Genomic DNA, 24,677 nt, shown 5'->3' with positions numbered 1-24,677 from the left:
GTATATTATTAATAAATTCGTTGAAGCATTCACAGAATGTTAAATCTATGCGGTGTTTCTTTTAAAATATATTGTAAAAATAGCTTTTGAATGTACATATATATATGTATCGCACTGTGATCTCGAATCAAACGGGTGCGGCGGATATGTACATTAACATGTGTAGTTATGTATATACGAAATCCTCTCCCGCGGTATTTCATTGTAATAGCAAACGCTTATTAGCGAGAATATTTCGTGCGAGATTTGAAATTCCACGATTCTTTGACGTCATTACCGCTCGTCAAAGATCTGTCGGAAAATTCACGAGAACGATATCATCAAGATTAAATTCCGTAATTCCCGCAGGGGCAAATATTTGCACAACTGAAAATCACGCCGGTGGCAGTGTGCCTGGTAATTGGCCACGAATATACGGATGAATACTTTCGCATACATTCATATTTTGAAAGGGTGGGAAAAAAGTATAAAATAAATCTGCGAAATCGACATTTTTGTCACGTTATGCAAGACTAGTTGCGCGCGGATTCAATTTTTCGCAATTCGCCGATGATAAACGAGTAAGATAAATCGTTTTTTTCTATTTAATTCAATATTAAAAAAAAAAAAAAAAATGGAGATGGTTGCTTACAGTCAGTGATGCAAATATCGACACATTTACAGATTTATATCGCAGAGATTACATCGCTTTAAATTTCGAGAAGGAAAAATCTCAATATCAAATTTTTAATTTACTTCCGGAATAAATAAATTCCACGATATATCGAATTAATTCGCGAAACAACGACGGAGATGATTCGTGCATCGCAGAATTCCCGAGGCTCGCGCGAAACGTAGAATTAAACAATGAGACTTTGCAGTATATTTAAAAGAAGAAATTCCTCTCTCGCCGCATCCCTCGACTTAATGCATAGCTCCGGAGCGAGATAGTGATTTTCCGGGGCGATAACCGTGATTTCCAGACGCGACCCGGCAAGCGCGAACCGAAGTCGGTTGAACGACCGATAGACACCTTTTGATGTCGAATCACTCTTCCTCTTCCATCGCTCGCTCGCGGCGAACCTGCTGAAAGGTTCCTAGGGCGCGACGCGAACACACTCGACTGCCGCACACACTTTATTCCCAACCCATCGTTCCGTCCCAGCGATTTCGAATTCCCGAACAAATTTGATCGTCGTCGTCGCCGTCTAGGCGGGCTCGCATCTCTACGTGACGGGAAAATCGCGAGCTTGCTCGCGCATCGGAAAGCCACTCTTTGCCTCTCTCCTCTCTCTCACATCCCAGTATATAAACCCTCATCCGCCAACTTCTTTCGTCCCCATCTTACTCTACCTCGTTCTTCTCTCTCGTCTGCCACACGCGTTCCTTCACTCTCGTATTTTCCTACTTCTTGCGCTTCGTGGTTCTACTTTCGCACGCGCGATTGTGCCCTGACGAGTTTATGGCGGGCACCCTCGGCGGAATCCTAAATGCGGCACGTACGCGAAGTTACCTACTCGAACGAGGCGTATAAGCTCGGGACTGTCGGGGAGGCGCAAGGTGACTTCTCCGTTCATTCGATGCGCAATCTTACGATACCTTTTTCGAAGTTGCGCCATGATAGTATCGATTATTTTTTTAATTAAATTTTATTTATATTAAATATAGAGATCAATGAAAATTAATTTGAAGAGTACGTGCATGTTAAATAAAAATATGTGAAACGTAATACGTATGCAATTCTTCGATTATGAAATCTCGTTAAAAATGTTTTAAAAAAAATTACAACTATCTAAGACGCGTTTTTTGGATTTAAAAAATATTGAATTAATTTAAACTTTGACGAAATCTTGAGATATCCTGAAATACGTTCGCTACAAACGTTTCGAGCGATCGAGGATTGACGTCGCGGAGAATATTCGAGCAGATTTAACACGCAATAACGCTACGATGAGTAATTAACGCGGCATCTGCGGCGTTGATTAAATTTCACATGTCGGAAGCAAATTCATAAATATCCGCAGCTGCGCCATTTCCGACAAAGGTGGCTGCAACTTACGACGAGACGTAGCGAAAGAAAATTAATGACTACAAAAGATTACTCTCCGGACTCCGTGGCTGTCCGATGAAATATCATAAATCGCGAGGCCGCTACGTCTGAGAAGTTTTCATAGTCGACCGCTTCCATCTTTCTCTCTCTCTTTCTCTCTGCTTCTCTCCCTCGAATCTACCTCCTTTCCGCGTCTCATTCTCATTACGAAGTTCCCGATCATCAAATTTTATTAGCCCCCACTTCAGCACCGGCCCGTCTTACTTCTAACTCAATATCGTAGATTCGTAGTCTCGGTTTAACTACCCTCCTACCTTCTTCGCGCAACGCACACAATGGAAGCACATCGTTCGCACATATACATATATATGTATTGGTATAGTTTATTCTCTTTCCTGCTCTCTTTGCCTTCCTCCTTCTCTCCTCGAACACGGGCGCTTTTCTCTTCGCCTTCGAATGTAAGCGCAACGAGCGACTTTGAAAGCGGCAATAATTCTGTGCTCTACGGCCGAGAACTAATTTCCACCAGCTCTGACAGGGCGCCGTAGAAGGGCAAAGAGCAAGGCAGGAAAAGACGAAGAGTGGCCTCACTTTTGGGGCTTTCCTTCCGATTCCTCACGGACGGTTCGTTTTCTCGCGCGCCCTTTTATCGCCCGACAATGATTCGCCAGGGTGCAGCCACCTCGGTTCTACGTGGTCAAGGGTCGCAGCCAATAAACTTTACCAGCGAGCTACTAACCTACGTGCCGGTCGAATCGGCAGAAAGATGGTAAAGGCGGCCAAGAAAGAGAGAAAGAAATAAAGAAAGAAAGAAGGATCGAGCTGAGTAAGAAGAGCTTTTCTCTGACGGGGGGCGCGCGAGATTTCCGCTTCGCGTCCTTTAATTGCGGCGGCTGGAATTGGGACTAACGACTTTCTTTCGACGTTTAAAGCCACGACGACGCTGCGCACAAATGTGACATTTACAGACCTGATGAGAGTAACGATCGCGTCTGTGTTTTATCACGTTCAAAAGACTGACATGGCACCATCCGGAAAATGCTGTCGGAAAGCGAATCCGATACTACACAGTTGGAAAATTTGTGTTTTCTTGTTAAAAACGGTCCCCGTTAAAATTTTTGTGTTAAATATTTAACACATTCATGTGTTAATTTAACATATTGCTGTTATGTTAATTGGACTCAAATGTTAAATTATTAAAACAACTAAAAAAAAGTGTAAAAATAACACAATGTATATCTATTTTTAATTTTACACAATAAATATGTTCCGTATTATTAGTGACAAGATTTATCTGTTAAAATTTACAGAAAAAAATGTTAATTTTACTTTATAATATAAGTGGGGGTGATAAAATGTTAAATTAACAATTTTTCAAGTTAATTTTTACATTAAAACTATGTTAATTTTACACAAAATTTATTTTAAGTTTATTTGAAGTTTGCATTTATTTTATGTTAAAATATTAACACAATATTCGTGTTACCATTTAACATATCCGTATTATGTTAAATTAACACAAAAATTTCTGTGGACCGTTTGGGACAGGTGATATTTGTTAAATTTAACACAAATTTTTCAACTGTGTAGCAATCAATGTCAGATTATTATCAAGCGATTCGAAATAATGCAAAAATATATTGCACGTATAAAAAATATGTTTTTTATCGTAAAATATATCATATGTTCGACTTGGCGACAGAATTTCTTACTTATACCTTTTTTTTTATAAACGAAAAATAATTTGTTCGTTGATGCAAGATAGTTATTTTGAAGAGGCCCTCTCCAGATATAATTTATACCAGTAAAAGTCCAAAGAAGCAACTCCATTCAACCTTTGCGGCCGATGAAAATTAAGCTCATCGGAGTTGCAAAGAAGTTAAACTACCGCGAGGTCCGAGTAATGATCGTAGTAATTGGCGAGATAGTAATCTGAAGTTCGTTATCGCCGTGCATTACATTCGGTAGACGGGAACATTGCGGGTAATAAAAGTTACCGAAAGCTAGTAAGCTATAAAATTAAATCCGCAGCGAGAAGATAAAAGGAAGAAGGAACGCGCTTTTCGAGAAAGAGGTCGAAACTTTCCGCTCCATATCGCTCAACAACCTGGGCAACTTGTGGCTCAAATTCTAATTAACAATCTTCGTGAGTAATTATCATCAGTGGAATTATCATCTTGATTCTGAAAATTTTATTTCGCAGTCCCTACTTCGGAAACCCGGAATAGCGAACTCGAACGGAACAAATCCGACCGACAGAGATCGACAAATTAAATGATAAAGAAATTAATGGCGTTCTAGTTACAAGTCGCGCGACATGCCCGGCAATCGCGAAGAAGCTGTCTAATCCTCTTACGTCTTTGCGGACTCGTGTTCGACGCACATTGACCGACTGTTTGAAAGGTTCGCTCTGTAAGCCCTTAAACCCATCGGACGCAGCAATTCCAGACCAATTTCGAGAAAATTCAATCGTGAAATATACAGTGCGGTTAGAGCATTGAGCTAGCGAATCAAGAAAAACAATAAGAATGAGAGGCTCAAATCCGTCGTTTCGCGTCACGAAATAAATTAAAAGTTAGATTGTCATCAATTTGGCTCGCTAGCTTAATATAACAGTTACATGCAATTAAATAATTAAAAAATGCAACAAACTTCGTAATAAAAAAATTAAAAGTTTTATATTTTTAATTATATATCATACTATAATTATATTATATTATAATTATATTATATTGTAAATAAATCTCATTAATGATATAATTTGAAAATGCTAAATGACAAAGATTCTTCTCGAAATTGGTCCAAGTATCAATGACTGAAAAGAACGATTAAAAGAACAGTTTACTCACCTTTTGTTGTTGCGTTTGCGCGGGTTCACTGGCGAGGAGCTGCTTCAAGGCTGCGTGTCCATTTGTCGTGGACGTTGCACCGGGTGTGCTCGGTGTGCTTGGATTACTTCCGGGGGTGTTAGGCGTGTGAGGCCCGGTTGTAGGACTGCTGGGACTGACGCTCTCATTAACTTTGCTGCCAGCATGATGATTCTCCGTATGTCTCCTCAGGCTCCTCGCGTCGCAATAAGACTTGCCGCATCCTTCGGCTTTGCACTCGTACGGCTTCTTATTTCGATGCGTCAACATGTGTCCGTTCCTGCAATCAAAAAAAAATTTATTTATTAATTTATGAAAGAATAGACCCACCTTATTTATTTTTTACGTTTGTCGAAGCAGAAGCGAATGTGCATTATTTTTATTCTACGCTGTTTATTTCGTCGTAAAAAACAAACTTATCAATATATTGTGAAATAAAAATTAAGAGGAGATCTCAGAGAATTTATCTCTGTATTTCTCTTACTTTTTATTCAAATAGAAGCTTATGGTAAAAATGATTTTGTGACAATTTTTACGATTGATATTATTTACATTTATGCGTTTGTCACATTTCTAATTTTACTCCACGAATTTAACTTTTCAAATCCATTGTCTATTTCGGCGGAAAATTACTCGCGCCCACTGGCATTTCCAGAATATAAATCGACTGTATCATTTCAGTCACAGAAAGTATCACTGAAGTTGAATTATTCCTCTAGTATCCCACGCGTTCTCCCATTCCAATTCCTCTCTCATCCCGGATTAATCATAAGAACGTCTCGGACGACATGCTATATAACGTTCGCGGATGTTCGATGGGCGCAGAGATCTAATCATACACCTGCTCTTTAGTGCCCGACCCGAAATTATGTCGACCCGATTATGCCGCCTATCTATATCGGCGATCTAGCCCGACGGACGGAAATCTCATATACCGTCGGAGGACACGATTCCCTCTCGCGTTTTATCTAGGACAAACATCTAAACTCATCCCCAGTGTGCTGCCCTTACAGCCGCCGGCTCGCCGCTTAAAGACTTATCTGCTCCATTTGCCCGACATATTCCAGCCGACATCGACAGGGCAAAACGTGCGGTTAACGCGCCCGTGTAGAGATCACTCGGAAGGTTTCTTCCTTGCCCGAGATACGTTCTGGAAATGGGGTACGGCCATTCTCTATGTACGTTATCGAGAAGCGTTAGAAAAAGGCGTGGAAATCCGAGGGTGCGTCCGGCGTGCAACAAGTTGCGCAATTTCACGATGCCGGATTATACGCGTTCTCGATAAGATTCATGATCATTGACGCGACTTCGTAATCGATCTCGTTCGTTAATGGTTGCAATCGCGACCAGAATCGATCCGATAAGCAAAATAACAGCGCACGTATCCGATATCTTGATCGAAAGGTAGGATTATCCCGCCTTGTAATTGCTTGTAATGGGAGTTTCTACTCCCTTAATTATGTACAAGAATGCGTATGCCTGTGTATAATATACAAAAAGCAAGATTTCTAACATTTCTTTAATATAATGAAAGTATACTATTCCATTGTCATTACAATCGTTAAAATCTAATTTAAAGTTAACTGCAAATTAAGATTAATCACCCTATTTTTAGTATACATGCAATTATTATCTCGACACGTTAAATTTCTTCATTGTACTCGAACGAAGCCGCGCGCGTCTCTCGTTCCTTGAAACTTTAACGAGATCTCGAGAACGCGGACATCCTTCGTCGGTCCCTTCGCGATGGAGAATCCTCCCCTGCAGTGGATTGCGCGAAGAAGTCGTACGGCGAGTCCGATAGAAGGGAGATATCGTTTCCAGTAAATTTTCCAGGAGATGCGGGGGCACTTCTATCCGACGAAGTTTTATAGTCTATCGATATACGAACGGATTCCCTTAAATTCCGCCGGCAAAGTTGGGACCGTGGGGAGGGTTTAATTTGTAAAAGCTAATTTGTCGAACTTTTAAGGTGACCCGTTCCGAGTTTTCAGAGTTTCCATTCTCGGAGATAATCAGAAACACCTGGAACGTGTCGACCGCACGTGCATCGTTCTTGCTTTTTTTTTTAAAGAAAAAAAGAAAAAAAAGCAAATATATATAGTAAATCTTATTACTTCAGACAGTCGCTGTAGCTAATCAATTAACGAGTTTTATAACAATTTGGAACAATTATTTAATTAATATTATAGAAAAAAAATATATTACATATATGTATTGAAAATATATACAAATACAATAAAATAAATTTAATAATTTTATTTGTGTGATTCATAAAAATAAAAGTATCTGATTCTCGACTGCCTGAATAACAAACAATAGTAATACAGAATGTTATAGCAACGTATTGTTTCGAAATTTGTGCGTGGCTGCATTCGTCGCTATCTCTTTCTTTCTCTATTGTATTTTTATTTAATCAATATGAAACTAGAAAATACTTCACCGTACGTAACAAGTGAGCTTGTAAAAATATCCAAGATCACCATTCCACAAATCCCCGATTTCACAACAACGACTTTATTTTTCAGAGTCGCAACAAAACTCATATTTTATTTTTTGCGCATCCAACGTCTTACACATGCGGCGATATGACAGTGTAAAAAAATATAATAGTAAAAAAAATTGTTAATTATTATAAATCTGAGCTTGCAATCGACAACGAAAAATTTCTATAAAAGTTTAATTGGATCTCGTAAAGGCTCACGTCAACGAGTAGAATTTTGCCTGAGAACGAAGATTAAATCAGCACTAATTATCAACTTTCGATTAGTTCTGCTTGATCCCCGGTAGTCTAATGAGACTACTAACAAGGAAGCCTATTTTTGCTTTTTTTAATTCATTTCTTTTACTCTCTCATTATCCAAGTTGAATCATTCTTAACTCCCAATTATTGAATGAGTCATCTCGATACTGACATTTGATAAATTATAACAAGTACATCCTACGTTATATATTATATGTATTATGTTTTTTATATTGTATAAAATACGCAATTTTCAGTTTAAAAACTTTTAAGATTACCGACAAAGAAATCTATTTGCTTTACTTTACTCGTTTTCTTTTTATAAAAGTTAGCAACAGAAAGTCCTTCATATGACGAGGGCCACAAAGAAGCAATTATCGAAATATCGAACGCATTCTGAAAAATAAAGATCTCGATGGCGCTACAAGCAAAAGGGGAAGGGAAAGTCTTTGTCTCTCGAAGGACCAGCTTTCCCATTCCGCTGCTCGCGTTGTCGCTCCTCCCTTTAGTTCCGATGTCCTCGCAAATCCCTTTCGGACGAAGAAGAAACGGACGGTATATACCTCCCTTCGCGTTCGAAGAAAAGCTCTCGAAGAGAATTCTTCTTGAGGTGTAAGCGCTTCCGTTCCTTATTTCGCGCGGCGGTGTTCCAACTCAGCAAAGGGACTACGTGGATTTACTTCGATAACAGAAATACACCGAGAAGCGTACAATGGCACCTTGTTCGATACCGAAGAAATCGACAGAGTTATCGTTTTGGAAGTACGTTAGTTTTTCGGGCAATAGAGAAGCGACAAAGTGTCTGTTTGCCTTTTGTTTTTTTGTCGACTAAGCATAGAAATCTATTTACGCAATTTTAACCAAGCTCACTATTTACATTATTATTACTTCGTATTAAACGTATTTAATGGACTAAATTACATTCGTACTAAATTACATAATTTAATCGTGTATTATAAAATTTCCCTTTTGATGTAATATTTAAAAACTTATTGAAAAACGTTAAATTAATCAATAAAGAATAATATAAATATATCTGTTATATATACTATATATTTAAATGTAATATATATTCTGAAAGAATATGTCAAGAAATTTTATTTCTTGAAATATATAAAATATGCGAAATTTGCAGTATGTTACATCAAAAGTACCTGGCAAAACTTACAATGACTTTTGGTCGATAAAGAATCTAAGAACTGATAAAGTCGTATCGGTTAGAAATTTATCGGTTTTCACGAACAAAATTAGAGACGTGTACTATCACATTTTTATTATCCTCGAAAGCCAACCAATAAATTTGACAATTGTGAAATATTGTTTTACATTGAATTCATTATTTGCAGCTCTTGAATATTACTAAAGATAGAATCAAAGAAATAAAATTTGGCTTTTATTTTTATAGAAAAATTTAAGTAATTAAATCAAGATATTACTGTTACTATTTCATATACAATTAAACTTCTCTTTCGCTTAATAAAAAAAATGTCTAAATAAAAAAATTAATAACATTAAATATTAACTGCAATTATCTATAATTTTTCAATTCAAAATATAATGCACACAGAAAGACACATTCGCATAGATTATATTACTCGAGAAAAATAAAATTTTCTTCCTTGGTGTGTTATAGCGGATATTTTAGTATTATTAATTTTTTCTTATTTATATATACATATATATATAGAAAAAAATATATAAGAATATATTTTTTTTCAACGAGAGATCTACAATGGGAGACCTATCTGAACAAAAAAGGTGAGAGGCGATGGAAACTGTACTTGCACAAGTCTGCCAATTCTTAGGAAGAGAATGAAGCACGGTGAGGAGACTTCGTACCGACTTTTTCTCGTTCTCAATTAAGTTTGGAAGTCCATTCAGACGGTGAATGCAGCTGAAAGATCTCTTCCTTCGCTTCCGTAAAATCTTTGCCCGTGGCGCTATTATTACACGGGCTATTATTGTTCCTCTTCTTCTCTTGCCCGCGAATTCATAATATGATATATATTATATGAGAAGCCTCGACGGAATATCGTGCCCGAACAATATTACAATTACGTTAAATTGCCAATACGTGTTTTATCGGATAACAGTGTAACATTGTACGTGTTCCCTTTTCCATATATCTGTGATGCAAATCCGGATGCGAAAAAGCCAGCCCGTTTACCAAAGTAAAGAAGGAATTCTGTCTCGATCGCGCACAGTATATTTGGAACGGAGACAGCAGCAGCTTCCGGCGAAAAACAGGAACTGGGGCAAAGACTTCGCGATTTCGCGCATGAGATAGTATAGCACGGTTCGTTTACTTCCGTACGGGAATACAGGAATTTCTAGCGACCGAGAGAGAGAGTAGGGTCCGGCGTTCGATGAAATGTATACAAACAAACATTTACGTTAAAAAATAAACTCTCCTCAAGAATTGTATAACGAGAAAACAGAGGTACGGCAAATAAAATAATATCGCTTCGATATCATTCCGGTAGACGATATTTCGTCTATTGATCGATCTAACAGTTTAATACTTTCAACCTAAGGTTTATTGCGAGGTCTTCGTAGAAATTGTCGCCCGAATGGCGAAAACAAATTAACGTCAAGCTCAAGACAGCAAAAGTTAAAGTCGAGGGATATCTCCTTTTACGATCCACATTGATTGAATACTATTATCATTTATCGATGGAACGGAAGAGGTGCAATAGGTAAAGAGAGGCAGAAGTTCGGAGAGGCCGCAATGTTTACAATGAAATGTAAGTAATTCCTCGCACCCTTCCGGCGGCTCACATTGAATGCGACGTAGTCGAGCTCGAGCTCGAGGGAATAGAACGAGAGGAGACATCCAGGATCCAGGGGAAACGGTAAAGAAAAGAAAAATACTGTCCGCGCGCGCAGAATGGACGAGAAGATGCCGCGGCGAATCCCGAGCATGACCGGGGGAAAGAAACGGGGGAGTGCAGGGGATACAAGGGAGGATTTCGAAATCCGTCTTTCGGGGAAAAATACAAGTTCAACTTGGCATTCGACTGCGCCGTGTGGACAACACTACAGCGACCGAGAACCGAGAACGGAGTCGCGAGACCGACCTCTATTGATTCCGCGTTATTCCTTCGCCCGTTCTCTCGGCAAGAATTGAATCCTTAGTCGCTCTATATATAGTCCGCCTCCATCGCCCGTCTCTTTGTGCTCCGTTCTTTCTCGCCTCTTGTTCCTGATTCCTATATTGCGCCTGTCCATTTTCCACATTCGCGTCTCGAGAAGCTTCCAAGGTAAAAATCCCAACTCGCGCACGAGATGACGTTTTTCATTACATTTCAATGTATTATATATCCGGTTTTATTCCGCTTTTATTTATGAAATTTTTATTAAAGAATATTAATAATTTTATATATATATATATATATATATATATAATATCTAACTCTTTGGATGATTAATTTAAAGATAGCTGAATACTAGATTACTCGATTTTTTTTCTATATTATATATAATATTGAAAATTTTTACTAATCTTAAGTGTATTTTATCGTTAAATTAATTTAAATAGACAAAAATATGTAATGCGGTACAGAGAGAAATATATCTCCGAAGCTTTTTCTATCAGTATTACCGCCGTAAATTCATGGAAGTTCTAATACCCGTACGTGCCGATACGAAGAGCTCCGCGCGCGCTCTTCCATCGAATATCCGGACAACCAGGCATTACATCAGGGAAGTATCTAAGGGATTACTTTGGCATACCTACGCGTAGAAATTTCTCCAACTACCGACCTTAAGAAGGCACTCCGAGACAGCTTAGAAGCTTCTTACGGGCGTACTAGTAAAGAAGAGGAGGCAGAGAGAGGCACATATACACACATACATATGCTCGCGTGTATATACACAAGCCGATATATATCTCTTGGTACACTATTGCCGAAGTGGAATGTCGAGAGACTTTGATGAACATAATGAACGACTCAGTTTCGCGAACATCAGCATTTTCCTTTGAGCTTTGGCTCGAGTGTTATTCTCGTTTCTGTTTTATATAATATATAGGGAATTCGTAACCATCCATCATGATTAGTGGAAGAAGGAAAGGGCAAATGTCAGAAATAAGCGAGAATAGATGAAAGACAAGTAATAGCATAGACTTTTAACAGTAATAAACTTAAATTATAAATACATTGCAATAATGTAAACTCGGCGTAAAGAAATGCGCTTCTCTCTACACACGAAAAGACATCAATAGTATTTAATCGAATAAATTGCGATTCTCATAGATAGCAGGTCTCGCATGAGAAAAGACATTCGCTATCCAAGATTAAGATACTCAATTATAGCTAGCTACAGTCAATTATCTTACAGCAATCAGTCAGGGGAATTTAATTCAAAACAAATTTCGACCAAATATTCGTAAATATTTTGCTGATATTTTGACGAGAAATAATCTAATTTGTACTCACAAGTGGTCCTGCCGCTTGAACGCCTTGCCGCACATCGTGCACACGTACTTCCTCTCGTCGCTGTGCGTCAGCTTGTGCTTCGTGAGCGCCGATGCGTTGTTGAACACCTTCCCGCAGACCTGCGACAGACAGGAACAGCCCTCGTTTTAACAGCTATATTGTAATCGATGAAAATTACACGCGATGTTTCTCGAATCGCGACAGTGCGCGATTATATACATATAATATATATTTGCCTCCGAATAAGCTGTATATCACTTTCTCTCGAATATTACGATATCGCAAAAACTTCGAGATTATTATCTAAATTTCCGCGTCATTTCTTTCTCGCCGAGTTTATTAGCGACGCTAAATGCGAGGGAGAGTCGCGCGTATTCCGTTTTAAAGCCGCGCGACAAATTGGAGCGTGTGGCATGATTTTCAATTAGCATGCATGACCCTCGTAAAACGAGGACGTCGCTTTATGACAGACATTAGGACGACAATACCGGGTGAATATCGCGCGGCGCATATATACGTGAATCTTCTTCGTATTCGCAAGTTTACGGTTCCATAATTATTATGTCCAGCAACGTCAGCAAGAATAATTTTGCAATTTCCGTATTCGACGACACTCGTGTTGTAGTTCTTATCTCGCGCAAAGCAAGGTCTCCCGAGATCCAATCTCAAGTCAAACGTTTATAAATAACATCAAATAAACGTCTAAAAATACATATCCAAAACGTCTCTAGCTATATTTACATGACAACGCTTCAAAAGAGAAATATATTGTTAAAAAAATATGTCTGTGATACACACTCTAATTATATGTGTGATAATTCAAAATAAAAATTATTTTTTTCTACAAAATTTACAAATTTAGTTCTTTCAATATTTATACATATAATAATATTGTCTATTGAAAATTAAAACTACATTTATTATTATTAAAAATACGCTCAAGTAAAATCCTAATAAATAATTTGAAATGCATAATAGTGAAATATACAGAGTAAAAATCACTTTACAATAAAGAGATAAGATATCAATTCAATAAATATATTTATATTATAAAACGACTTTTCAATCATTTGATATTAGTATGGATTAACTTTAATCCGGCTATACCGTTTCATTCGTGTGCCAAAAGTGATGCCACATGATAGAATTGTTAAACCACAAAAATATTTCTTATTCGTCTTGCATGAATTATGGATTTCATTCAACATATTGTTTTAAAAGAAATTTTTTTTTCGCGAAATGTTCTTTTTGAGCTTGATGAGATCAAATCCAGTTTATTATCTCGAATAAAACCAATATCAATCTGTAACATAAAGAGATGTTAAAGACCATTTTACCTTCATGTCACAGAATTAAATTGGCTACTCTCGCTCCAAAGTATCGAAATGGAGCGCCGATGGCAAAGATTTCGCGGCCATTAATGTTTCTCTGATAAATGAGGCTATTATCGTCCGTCCTATTAAAGAATAAGAGATCGCCGTGTCACTGCAGTTACTTCTCTACGTACGTAGAGAAATTACTCGTAGATTTAACATGGCGCGACCGCCGGTTCCGGAGATGGTATGCCCGTTAAGTATGTGAAATTAGGTTTATTATACGCGCCTCCCGGGGTCGCGCACTATTTCAGGAACTATTTCAGGAAGCCAAAGACCGAGGAATCGAGCGCGGCCAATGTTCCAACTGAAAATTCAACGCCTCGTACAAATAGGCGTTGAGTTTGCCGTCGTGGAAAATCGTGCGAATTCCGCGGGTACATATGCGAAATGATAGAAACGGTTAACATTTCTATTCGTTATAAATTCGTTCTGCTTTCTCCGCTTCTTTTATTGCGAGCATCTCGGCTATTCCGAATGCCATGCATAATGCAACGAAGCGATATCATTGCAAAAGTATAGTTACAGTTGAAAAGAAATAAAATAAACTGCGATAATCTTGTCGACATTATTCCGCAAAATAATCTTTGAGTGGAAAAAAAAATATTCAAGTATTTACATAAATTTTAAAACCAATTAAAACAATTAATACAATTTGTTTTAAAATTTCATTAATGTAAGATTGTTAATTCCAAATAATTTGCCATAAATAAATTTTTTTCTTTTATGCTATCGCAAAATTGATTTGCGAGATTAAGTTCTTAAAATACAAATCTCAGCATTCGAAGGAAAATATCGAGCGATTAAATATGTATATTGATCGGGTCGTACTTTGCAAACAGAATCAATAATGCGAAAAGTATAGGATGTGGCTAAACTCGCTCTAATGGCCTGCTCGAGGAATTCAACGTTCGAGATTCGGAATATCACGTCTCGGGAGGGCATCGGGAATTCGTCGTCACGTCGAAGGATTCGCGGTGCCGGCGTAACGCGGCGCGGTATTAAGCCGAAATTAATTTCCAATGCACCTGCTCCCGTCGCCGCCGCGCCACGTGACGACGCGGTGAACGTGCGATGGCACGATTCCGGGCCTCCATTATCGGAAAAGTCTTTTCCGCCGCTCGTTTCACTGCTATTTCCATTCGTCGGATGACACGCGAGATACACGGGTCACCGGTGATATCGATGAAACGAAAAAGCCGAAGAAATATCGGAAATCTGAAGATGGAAAAATTTCTTTTGACTTAAAGAAATCTGCACTTGCTTAACGAAAGAGCTTAAGAGAAGAATATCAACTGCGTTTACTGCACAACTCGAAGCTATTAGTTCTTCGACAGTCACAAAAAAAATGACATATTTTTATGTTTAATTACGATAAAAAATATTAGTTTTATTGTATTTTAATTTAGTTGCATTGTGCCTAAATTTCAGGTGTAATATAGGGATGCTTAAAATTTAGCTACGGTATTAGCTAATATTTTTTTTACATGATTCAATAATATTACAAGCAAAATGTAAATATAATGAAAATATAAAAGTTTTTTTTAACAAAACTTATTTATTTTTAAAATCTTCTACAAACTGTCATATTATTAAACTGTAAAACCGATTGCAAAAATGAATGCAAACAGATTTGTTGACTTTTATGTTAAAAAACAAACTTGTTGACATCCGGTGAAACTTTCTGCAGAATTCTTGCAAGCGCTCATGCGAAACGATACTATTTAACGATGAGCCACGGTTGCCATGACGACCCACGTATAGCTTAAACGGTACAGTCTGTCGGCAAACATTTGCTGGGATTTAGCAAACAGACAACAAATTCCATTTCATGAAGTAAGGGGCGTACATAACGAACGTTCTCGAGAAAACGAAAAGTACTCTCCAACGTGACAGAAGAAATTTCCGGATCATAGATAGAAAAACTTTACGCCGCTGGAGCAAATCCAGATTAAAGAAGAAGATATTAAGACGTTCCTGACGCGTCGCGGATAATATTGACCCAAGACGAAGCAGACCAGCGGAGAGAGAGATAAGAGGAGGCGGAAAAAGCTTGGGGGAGAAGATAAGAGGACGTGAAAACTACAGTGAGAGGAATTAAAAAAGCCAGAAGTGACAGAAACGCGAACATCTGGGGGACGTATAGGGATGACAGGCGTATATATTCACGAGGAGAGATGGAACGTTTGCGCACGGTCTCGGGAAGATCTCTCAGAAGCCAGGGGATGAAGGAAAGGAGAGGCCAGTGCCAAGGAAAAGGGGGGAGGGGAATCGTACTTCTGGCTCCTAAGCAGAAAATCTAATTTGCGTAGCTTAACTCCTAAGGAGCTCCAGATGCACGGACGCCAACACACGGGAGTTTCAATTTACGAGACGAGGACCGGGACCAGGGAAAAAGATGAGAGAAACAGTCGGAGAGAGGGCAATAGAAATGACAGATGGCGAGATAAGAATGAGAGAGTGGAGAAAGATGGAGAAGGAAAGAGAGACGACGAAACATATACGAACGAAAGGGAGAGCAAAAGCAAGCGAAACGAAGATCCGTGCAAAGAGGATGCTGCAGAGAGAACAAGAGAGAGAGAGAGAGTCTCACGACCATGGAGTAAAGCACGCTCTTTCGTGTCCCTTACCCATCATCCCCGGTGCCAAAACCCGTATTTTCCACCCCCGGCGCAGTCCTTCTCCTTAAGAGCTAAATAAACATCATTACTCTTGGCCTTTCTGCTATCGCTCCCTTTACCGATCCGCCTTCCCCTCTCCTCGATCACCCTGTCCCGATCTTTCGGTCGCACCATCCCGTGCATACGACGACTCTCGGTGGCCTCCACCACTTGGCTCACAACTGCAGTGGTCGAAGCCGCCAATGTACATCGACCAACAGTGGGCCCTGAATACGTAATCCCGCGGGTGGTAACATTGATACTTCGTTAAGAGGGAACCTCGGTCGGAGACGAGTTGCGCGCGGGAGACAGAGGACACTTGGACCGAGCTAGCTAGTGGTCGATGGGGCAACCGGTGATTCGTGGTTTAAGCCGGCAACTCTCCTCATCGATCGGCAGATCCGCTTAACGGTCGTTCCGGCCAACCACGTTCATCTCGCGGCCGCGCTTCCACTCGGAGATGAGAATACGGGGTAGAGGTCGAATGTGAAATTGCGCATATCGACGATAAAGACACTCTGTTCTGAAGTTTCCAGAGAACTACATTCGCAGAGCTTTTCATTCGAGAGCGGTTTCTATTCGATCTCTATGTTCTTGCTTGACTTAATAATTGATTTAAATAAATAATTTATACAATAGTTTATATAAAGCTTATCCAAAAAAATTACGTAAATATATATATAGCTTTCGTCCAATTATAGTGTGAAAAATATTATAACTACATTTTTCAAGATAAATGTACAAAGGGACAAATGTCATAAGAAAACAGTATAGTATAGCATAATTCGCGTCGTCCACAATATAATGATCTAACCACGAAGCGTCGACACCTAGTGAAAAGAAAGAATCGCAAGGAAGAAAAAGGAGACGAGAGATTACTTGGTTATTTGAAGCTCGCTGAAGAGAACAGTCGCCGAGTGACTCGTAGGTAAGATGTATCTGCGGTTTCATCCGGTTAACGTTTGTTCCGACTAACCACGTTCGCGTCCCGTCTCGAGTTTTCTTCTAACAGAGACTGGAAGTGGTAGCGTAACCCCGAGGGAACGAGGCCGCGAGACGAATGCAATTTGTCGCTTCCGGGCAGGCGAATCTTTTAAAGAAGTGCATCTTATTACGAGCACCCGCTAAGGAGACGAGAAACTCGCGCTTCCGTAAATAATGAGGAGGGCAGACCCTACGAGAAGAAGAGACTTGGTGTGCCATCATTGCTGCTGCAAAGACACAAAGCCTCCGTCATGATGGCGCGGGAGGATATTATTTCCGTTTGAGAGTCGGGGACGAGAGCAAGTAATGCACGAACAGACCACGTCTAGGGAAAAGGGCGATGAGAATGGAATGTAGGAAATCGCGTTACCGCTCGAGATTTTCATTGTGTTGCGAAGGGCGACCGTACCGAGTCGCTCGTTTATCAGCAAATTCTTCTCGCGAAAGACAGACATAACAAGACTAGCAGAATGCTTCTTTTGCGAGAACAAAAAAAAAGAAATATTAAAATCAAAAAATATTATAAGCTTTATATGCAGAGCAGAAAGAGAAAGAGAAAGAGATCTTTAACTTAAGAGAGAATCATTGTCATTACTCTAAAATCAAATATTTTTTATGGATATGTATTATATATTCATTATATAAGTATACATCTATTCAAGATTTCCTTCAAAAGTTTCCCACAACAATAAATCAATAAATATTGAGATACACAAAACATAATTAAAATATAATTAAAACTATTTAATTTTATTTAAACTTGAAATATATTTAAAGAATAAAATATTTCTTTATATTACCCACATGAAATTAAATCTTCAAAAACATAGATTAAAATGTACATACATACATAAACATACACGTACATATATACACACATGTGTATATATATATGTACATATATTTCAATTTACTTTTTAAAGAGTTTATATGTGTGTATATATAAATTGAGATTGCCGTTATCAGATAATATAATATTGTCATCAATATCCATCATATTCAAGATAGACGGTAGTAATTTCTTCGCACAGTATATACAGTTCGCAACGCGCGCAGTAGTAATGAATAGTTTTCGTCAGACGCGGAACGGAGTCAAGTATCTTGGTCGTAACTAAGGAGATATGGTTGAGAAACGTAACGGAATAGTGAAGGGCAGGATCGACAACAAGAGCAATGAACTAGAGTAGAAACTATAACGTAACGGGATAAGCTGCGCGTAGATCTACCACCAACTTGGATTGAAATCGGTTTAATTAACGACCCGCGAATGTTGTGTCAACATATTGTGTTTAGAACAATAATCGATATAGCATGTGCACACGTATATACGATGCACATATATACCATGAATTTGAGGTTTGCATCGACCGATTTTCTCGAATCATCTTAATTGAAGATTATATTTTTCGCGATAATCATGATAATAAAAATAATTGCTGGCAGATTATTCTCGTAGCTGTAGTATCAAAAGATTGCGAGATGAAATTAAAAAACAAAAAGACATTAAATCGGAAAAAAAGAATTGCGGTCTAATCAACGCAAACGTAACAAAGTCATCTAATCTCGTTTAATTCAATCAGTTAATTCCATTGAATCAATTCCTCGCCTCTAGATTATCGCGTGTCGTCCATTAGTCGTCTTGCCTATATTTTTCGGGAAAATGCACTCGCTCATTGAAATTATTACAAAAACTTTCCCGAGTTTCTATGTACCGTGATCTGGTCTGATTAATTAATAATTTAATGTACAGTCGACGAAGCGAAAAATCAATACGCTCTGCGAGTTCATCGGCAATTCCATCAGCCTCATAATAATATGAAACCGTTTGCTTTTACAATTACACGAATGTTTCGGATTAAATAATTGCAATAACAATAGTCCCTTCGATGATATATACATATGCTAAAATGCGAATTAAATTCTCGTATGAAACTTAATAGGAGACTTTGGTTTTATTAAATCTCATGCGAATGCAAACGTGTTCACGTTTGCCGCGAATTACTATCAGCTGCCAGCGGAACGATTAATAATCGCATGTATTATTCTCTTCACCATCCCGCAGATTTTCAAACTTTCAATATCATCATCATCCGCAATCTGCCGCGTTGTTATACAAGGTATAAAATGCTCGACGTGTTGCGTTTGAATTATTAATTAGCACGCAGCGTCGGCGCCGCGTCCAGTATAGAGATGATGGCATCTATGAGAAAAGCTGGGCTGCGCCGCCACGTAACAGGGCTAAAATGGAAATCGTTGATGCATCGCGAGCGATCATAAGGGTGCATTAAAAAACTTTATCTCGCGTCGCGCAGCATTAATCGACCGTCTCGCGCATAATGGCGTGCACGATAATTGGCGTATAAATTATGGCGGTACAGAGAGCCCGGTCGTGACGAGGAAAATTCCACGAGCGTCCTTTAATGAATAACGATCTATTTCCGGCGAGACAACCTAGCGTCACGGAAGCTGCGCTGTTGCAAAAGCCATTCTGTCTCTCTCTCTTTCTCTATCCCTCTCTTTTCTCCCCCCGGTGATCGCGTCGATATCCGAGAGCCATAATCGAGCTGAGGAGGACGGACTTAATTCGTCGCTAACTCGATACATCGACAAGGCTTGTCAACAAGTCAGGCGGACCGTCATTTAATTACGTAACAAGGCGCACGAGGGGTTGCTCCTGGCTGTAGGGGGCTTATGCGCCGGAGAAAGAGAAGAGACGAAGCGACAAGAGAAGGGGACGACAGAGGAAGTGGCAGAGATGAAGGAGAACAAGTAGTGAAGATGAAAGAGCAAGAGACACGCGCGACAAGGAGTAACGCCACGTGGGGAGGATATGAACGAGGGAATATGGCCCGAGGTAGCGTATAATCCGTTACAGAGAAGAACAAGAACCCCGGAGAAGGAGATAGAAGCAAAGGATCAGTCGCAAAGACAGCAGATCTGAAGGAGAATTCCCTCTTAGACATGACGTCGCGTATTCTCGTCGCAAGTTTAGCGTCGAAGATGGCTGTATAATTCTCTCATCTCGCGTCGAGGTTAAATACACCGAGTAAATAAAATCCCCTGCAACATAGACCGACGTATCAAGACGTTAAATTTGACACGAGAATACGAATCCATGTGTGAGCAAAGCGATTTTCCCCGGTCAAAAGCCTTTGAACGATACAGACGCTACGAGATATACGACGTAGAGAAAAGCGGATCAATCAGCGAAGGTGGCGGGTGCTGAAAGGGTTAGCTCCTAAATAGCACTACGAGGCGCGCCTAAATCGGTCGAGTGCACAGACGGCGAACCGGTGGAACGAGGGGAACGGGTATATCGCGTTCGTGTGTTACATCACGAGGGCGCCTTGTTTGTTCTGCCTGCTCGAGGCTCGCGTCGCCTGAATATTCAACAGCCTTTCCGCCACACACGGCCACGACGGCGCTTGCATGGGCGCGTGTACCGCGTGTATAAACAGTGCCGACAACCGCCTCCAACATTTCAGCGCCGGTCGTCGGTGCGTCTTAATGTGGGTCACAAGGGGGTTGGGCTTGGAAGAAGGAAATTGAGGCGCGCGCTGAAATCAAGGCTAACGCTGCCATTTCATGCTGTCGTCGCGCACAAGTAAATTGCAGTCACGTTAATTTCAAGTCCGTAGACGAGATTAAAGTTTGTCTTTACCTTATTCGCACGCATGTGATATATTTATGTACATTTTCATATAGACGATTTTATTATACACAATATATCGAGATAAGACGATTTCATATCTATGGAATTTCTTATGCTTTTAAAAAAATCTAATTTGCAAATAAGAGTTACTAAGAAATAGATAAAATAAATATAAAAACAACCTAATCAATATTTCACTCAGCTTAATCTTTAAATATGTCTTGTGAACTAAAAAAATGTTAAATCGCGATTATATGCAGACGAATGCAAAAGCATGCTGCGAAGGTAATAAAAGGATTCTCGAGTTGCTACTTCACGCTTGATACTCGAGCTTGCATATAATTCGTTGTGTTTGAAAAGGAAAATAAGTAGGACATAAAAAAATATTTGAAGGCACTCTTACACAAATCGAGATAAAGCGAACTCGAAGGACCATATCGTAAAAATGCGGTTTGCGTGCGAAAACTCATCCGGATTTCACGTCACGGATGCGAGTGCATCTCTGCGAGTCATGGCTTTCAGCAACAAGCGCGCCGGCGCAAAGCGGAGCGGAAAATGGGTCAGCGTCGTTAGCGTTCGATGGCGCCATTTCGACTCGTTCCGACCGCAGGCGAAAGGGGATGGATAGGGGGCAAACACGCGGGGTAGAATGGGGCGGGTTAGCACGAATTTTGTGGCATCGCGCTACGGTTTTCGAGCACACCCCCGTGGTCATCGATCGTGGTCGTCTAACTCGATCGGTCGCTAACGAACCGTCGCCTCGTTCTTTCCCGTGAAAATGCTCTTTGTCCTTGCGTGCCCTCGAAAGGAGGCTAACCGTTCGAATAAAATAGAGCAGAAAAAAAAGGCCAGAGAGAGAGTCTTTAAACGCGCGAAACATTACATACAATGTCCGTCAACAAATTATCCATTATATTTTATGCATTAGATTATAAAGAAGCTAATTATAGCCATGAAATTTCGTTGCGCGAATAAAATTAAAAAGCTGTTGAGAGGTGCGTGGATCAAATTTCGAATCGCGCGAGCAACTTTATTTCAGAGAACTTTTAATCAACATAAACAGACAATTATCTAATGTCGGTACGCGCTTTCATCATTTTTCCGCGAGTGATTCCAGATTTAATTAAAATGTACTAGCAAAAAAGACGTACTCGTCAAGAACGTAGTTACATTATGCACGTAATACACGTAATTTGAATAAGCTACACAAGAGAATGTACACAAGAGAATATTTAAAAATAATGTTCCTGGCATGGCAGTATAATTAAAGCTGAATAATTTTATTACGGCAAAATGAGTGTACGCATTGCGCAGAATAATTATTAATAATGGACCACAATTTTTTTCCACCAAGGGGGATAGGTCATTGAAAATTGTTACTATTTTTTCTTATATATACATCTGTATAATTGCGGAGCAAAATTAATTATTAATTAGGAAGTACTTGTTTTGCAGGAAATGTATGTGCTAATTGTTATAAAGTACGCTCAATCTTGTCACGGTAGCTGAATATTTTGATTGATAGTAATTGCATAAACATTTTAAATACATACATAAACAGTCATACTATTGATGAAGCCAATTTGAATGAAATTCGGATGACATTATATCCCGCAACGTTCACCTGTTACGGATCGTGTAACAAGTATCAATATCGTTTCATCATAATTATTAATATTTCTAAATATCCATTAGAACGTTGCAAATAATATTAATCCATCAAAAGCATAATTTTAGAAGAAAATAGAAAATGTAGAGAATTTTATTATTTTAGTAAATAATTGGCTATGTAATGACAACTTAAAGTAATATTATTCTACTACTTTGTCATAACGACTACAAAAAAAACGACTTCTTCGTAGAAACAATTATTAAACTCGAATTATATTTCTGACTGAGATACGCGTCATACTCAGAATTTCATTCTTATTTTTCAAAATAATTCGATTCACAGTTTTAATCGCAACTCACCTGACACTGCTGTGGTCCCTGCCTATTCGGCGAGGAGGCCTTCGGTCTCGGTTTCTTCACTCCCAGTTTCCCAGGATCACCGCCACCGGCTCTCGATTCCTCGCTGCTACCTGAAATCAGAGATATAGAATCTCCGTTAACTACCGTAACGCCTCGATCGTTCGATTCGAGTCGGGAGACAAATCGATGTTGCTCGACTAGTCGCGAATTGCCAAAGTGCAAGAGAACGTTTCCTCTCCCGACACTAGACTATCTCTTTTATCGTCGAGGACTGACAACTTTTTGCGTCAACGACGCCCAAGATTCTGGTCGTCCTGCAACGTTTCTTCCCCCCCCCCCCCGACATCGCCCCTGTTTTCCTCCCCGTCATCATGAGAGACGCAAGGTAGCGTCTACAAGACTTCGACATATGGAAGATTGATTGCCTACGGTTCTTTTTGCGCGCGACCTGCGATATACTTAATGGTCGATTGGCCTTGTCGTCAACATCGATCCAAAGGACCAACTGCGTCCTGGGATGGATCTCGAGGTGGCTTCTCGCCAAGGATTACATGGGCTTCCTTAACGAGAAACGTCTCTCTGTTTTGCTGATAGCCGTTTTTGAATGGTATCAGAGCGCACATTTTTATTTCATATATTGAAGAAAGCTTATTCAATCGAAATCAATAATATAATACATTATATAATATTTCATTTCGCTGGCATAATTTCTTAATAAAAGAACATCACCAAAAGTTTTAAAGAATTTATAAAAAAATGTTATATGTTTGGATATAATAACGAAATAATTCATTTGTATTTGAATGGATAAAATTGTATTACTAAATATTAAATAATTAAATAATATTGAAATTATTTAATTTTACGTTACAATGTATCCCAACGTAACTATCTATAACAATATTATATAATATAGAAATCATTAATGTATTCCTTAATTATATTGCGTTACAAAAATTTCGGCTGTAGAACGCAATTATGCGAAAAAATGTGAATTAAAAATATAAATATAAAAACATTATTTCATAATTAATCAAACATTTGTTGTTATCCCAGCTAAATCGGCTAAAGATATAAGTTCGACAAAAGTCAACAGACACTTTAAAAATTCTCAAATACCATTATTAATCGACAAATAAATTCAGGATCGGACTTGCACAGACTGGCTTCCGATTATAGAGAGTAGCATGCATCTGCAATTTACCTTTGCAGCGTCGGGAATGCTTATACGTCTCTACGGATCGTCGTTACGGACGTGCAACACCTGCGATCATCGTTTCTCCTTGCCACGCCTCGCCTACCTGCGAGGCAGCTAATTAATTATTGTTTCAGAGCTGCCGCAACGGCGCTGGGGGAACTTTCGGTGTGCTATTTGCACAACGCGGACTGGAGGAAAGATCGGCTCGCTTAGTACGAAATTATGACACGGACAGTGTGCGCAAAAGATAAACGTCGACGAGCGATTTTTCCCCGGAAAAATTTTCGTACGTCGTGGGAAATCAACTGGAGAGATGCACCTAAATAATCTCTATCGTGCTCGCGGAATATTGCATCTATATTTCATGTCGAAATAATTATGAAGATATACGTAATCAGTTAACGTACACATAAGAAGTTAAGATATACAGTATATTCATATATCCGTGTAAATTCTATTCTCTTCGTTCGCGACTGAATCCGAGAGTCTTTGGAAATCAATGCAATAACATATTTTTTCTAAAAATGAATTTCTCTTCCTTTACCAAAAGATAAATAAACGGACGGAGAAAAATCTGTAAAAATAACAAAGTTATTCTTATTTATATTCTCCCCCCCCCCCCTCTCTTTCTCTCTTTTCTCACAATATCATATCGATTATATTGAACTCGTGCTGTATTTTTCCTGCACAAACAGGATTTATCCATCCCGCTGATAAAAGGGAGCTGCTAGTTGAAAACCGGCTTGTGTATACGGAGCCCTTTA

General features: G+C 39.1%; 1 protein-coding gene across 5 annotated transcripts in view; it reads right to left on the bottom strand.

Moving 5' to 3' along the window:
• The window catches only part of LOC145939600 (uncharacterized), a 405,991-nt gene that overhangs the window by 88,974 nt on the left and 292,340 nt on the right, over window positions 1-24,677 (bottom strand). For all 5 annotated transcript variants that reach the window (XM_083044035.1, XM_083044036.1, XM_083044040.1 and 2 more), the window contains 3 exons: window positions 22,716-22,825; window positions 12,076-12,194; window positions 4,879-5,176 (listed from right to left, as the gene is read on the bottom strand). In XM_083044035.1, coding sequence (XP_082900161.1) covers window positions 4,879-5,176; window positions 12,076-12,194; window positions 22,716-22,825 — 527 coding nt within the window. The remainder of the gene's footprint in view (window positions 1-4,878; window positions 5,177-12,075; window positions 12,195-22,715; window positions 22,826-24,677) is intronic.

Source organism: Prenolepis imparis, unplaced genomic scaffold (assembly GCF_030444845.1).
Source record: "Prenolepis imparis isolate NDT839.2.m4 unplaced genomic scaffold, iyPreImpa1.0 SCAF_8, whole genome shotgun sequence".
Classification (NCBI taxonomy): Eukaryota; Metazoa; Arthropoda; class Insecta; order Hymenoptera; family Formicidae; genus Prenolepis; species Prenolepis imparis.
This window is presented reverse-complemented; position numbering and strand designations above follow the sequence as displayed.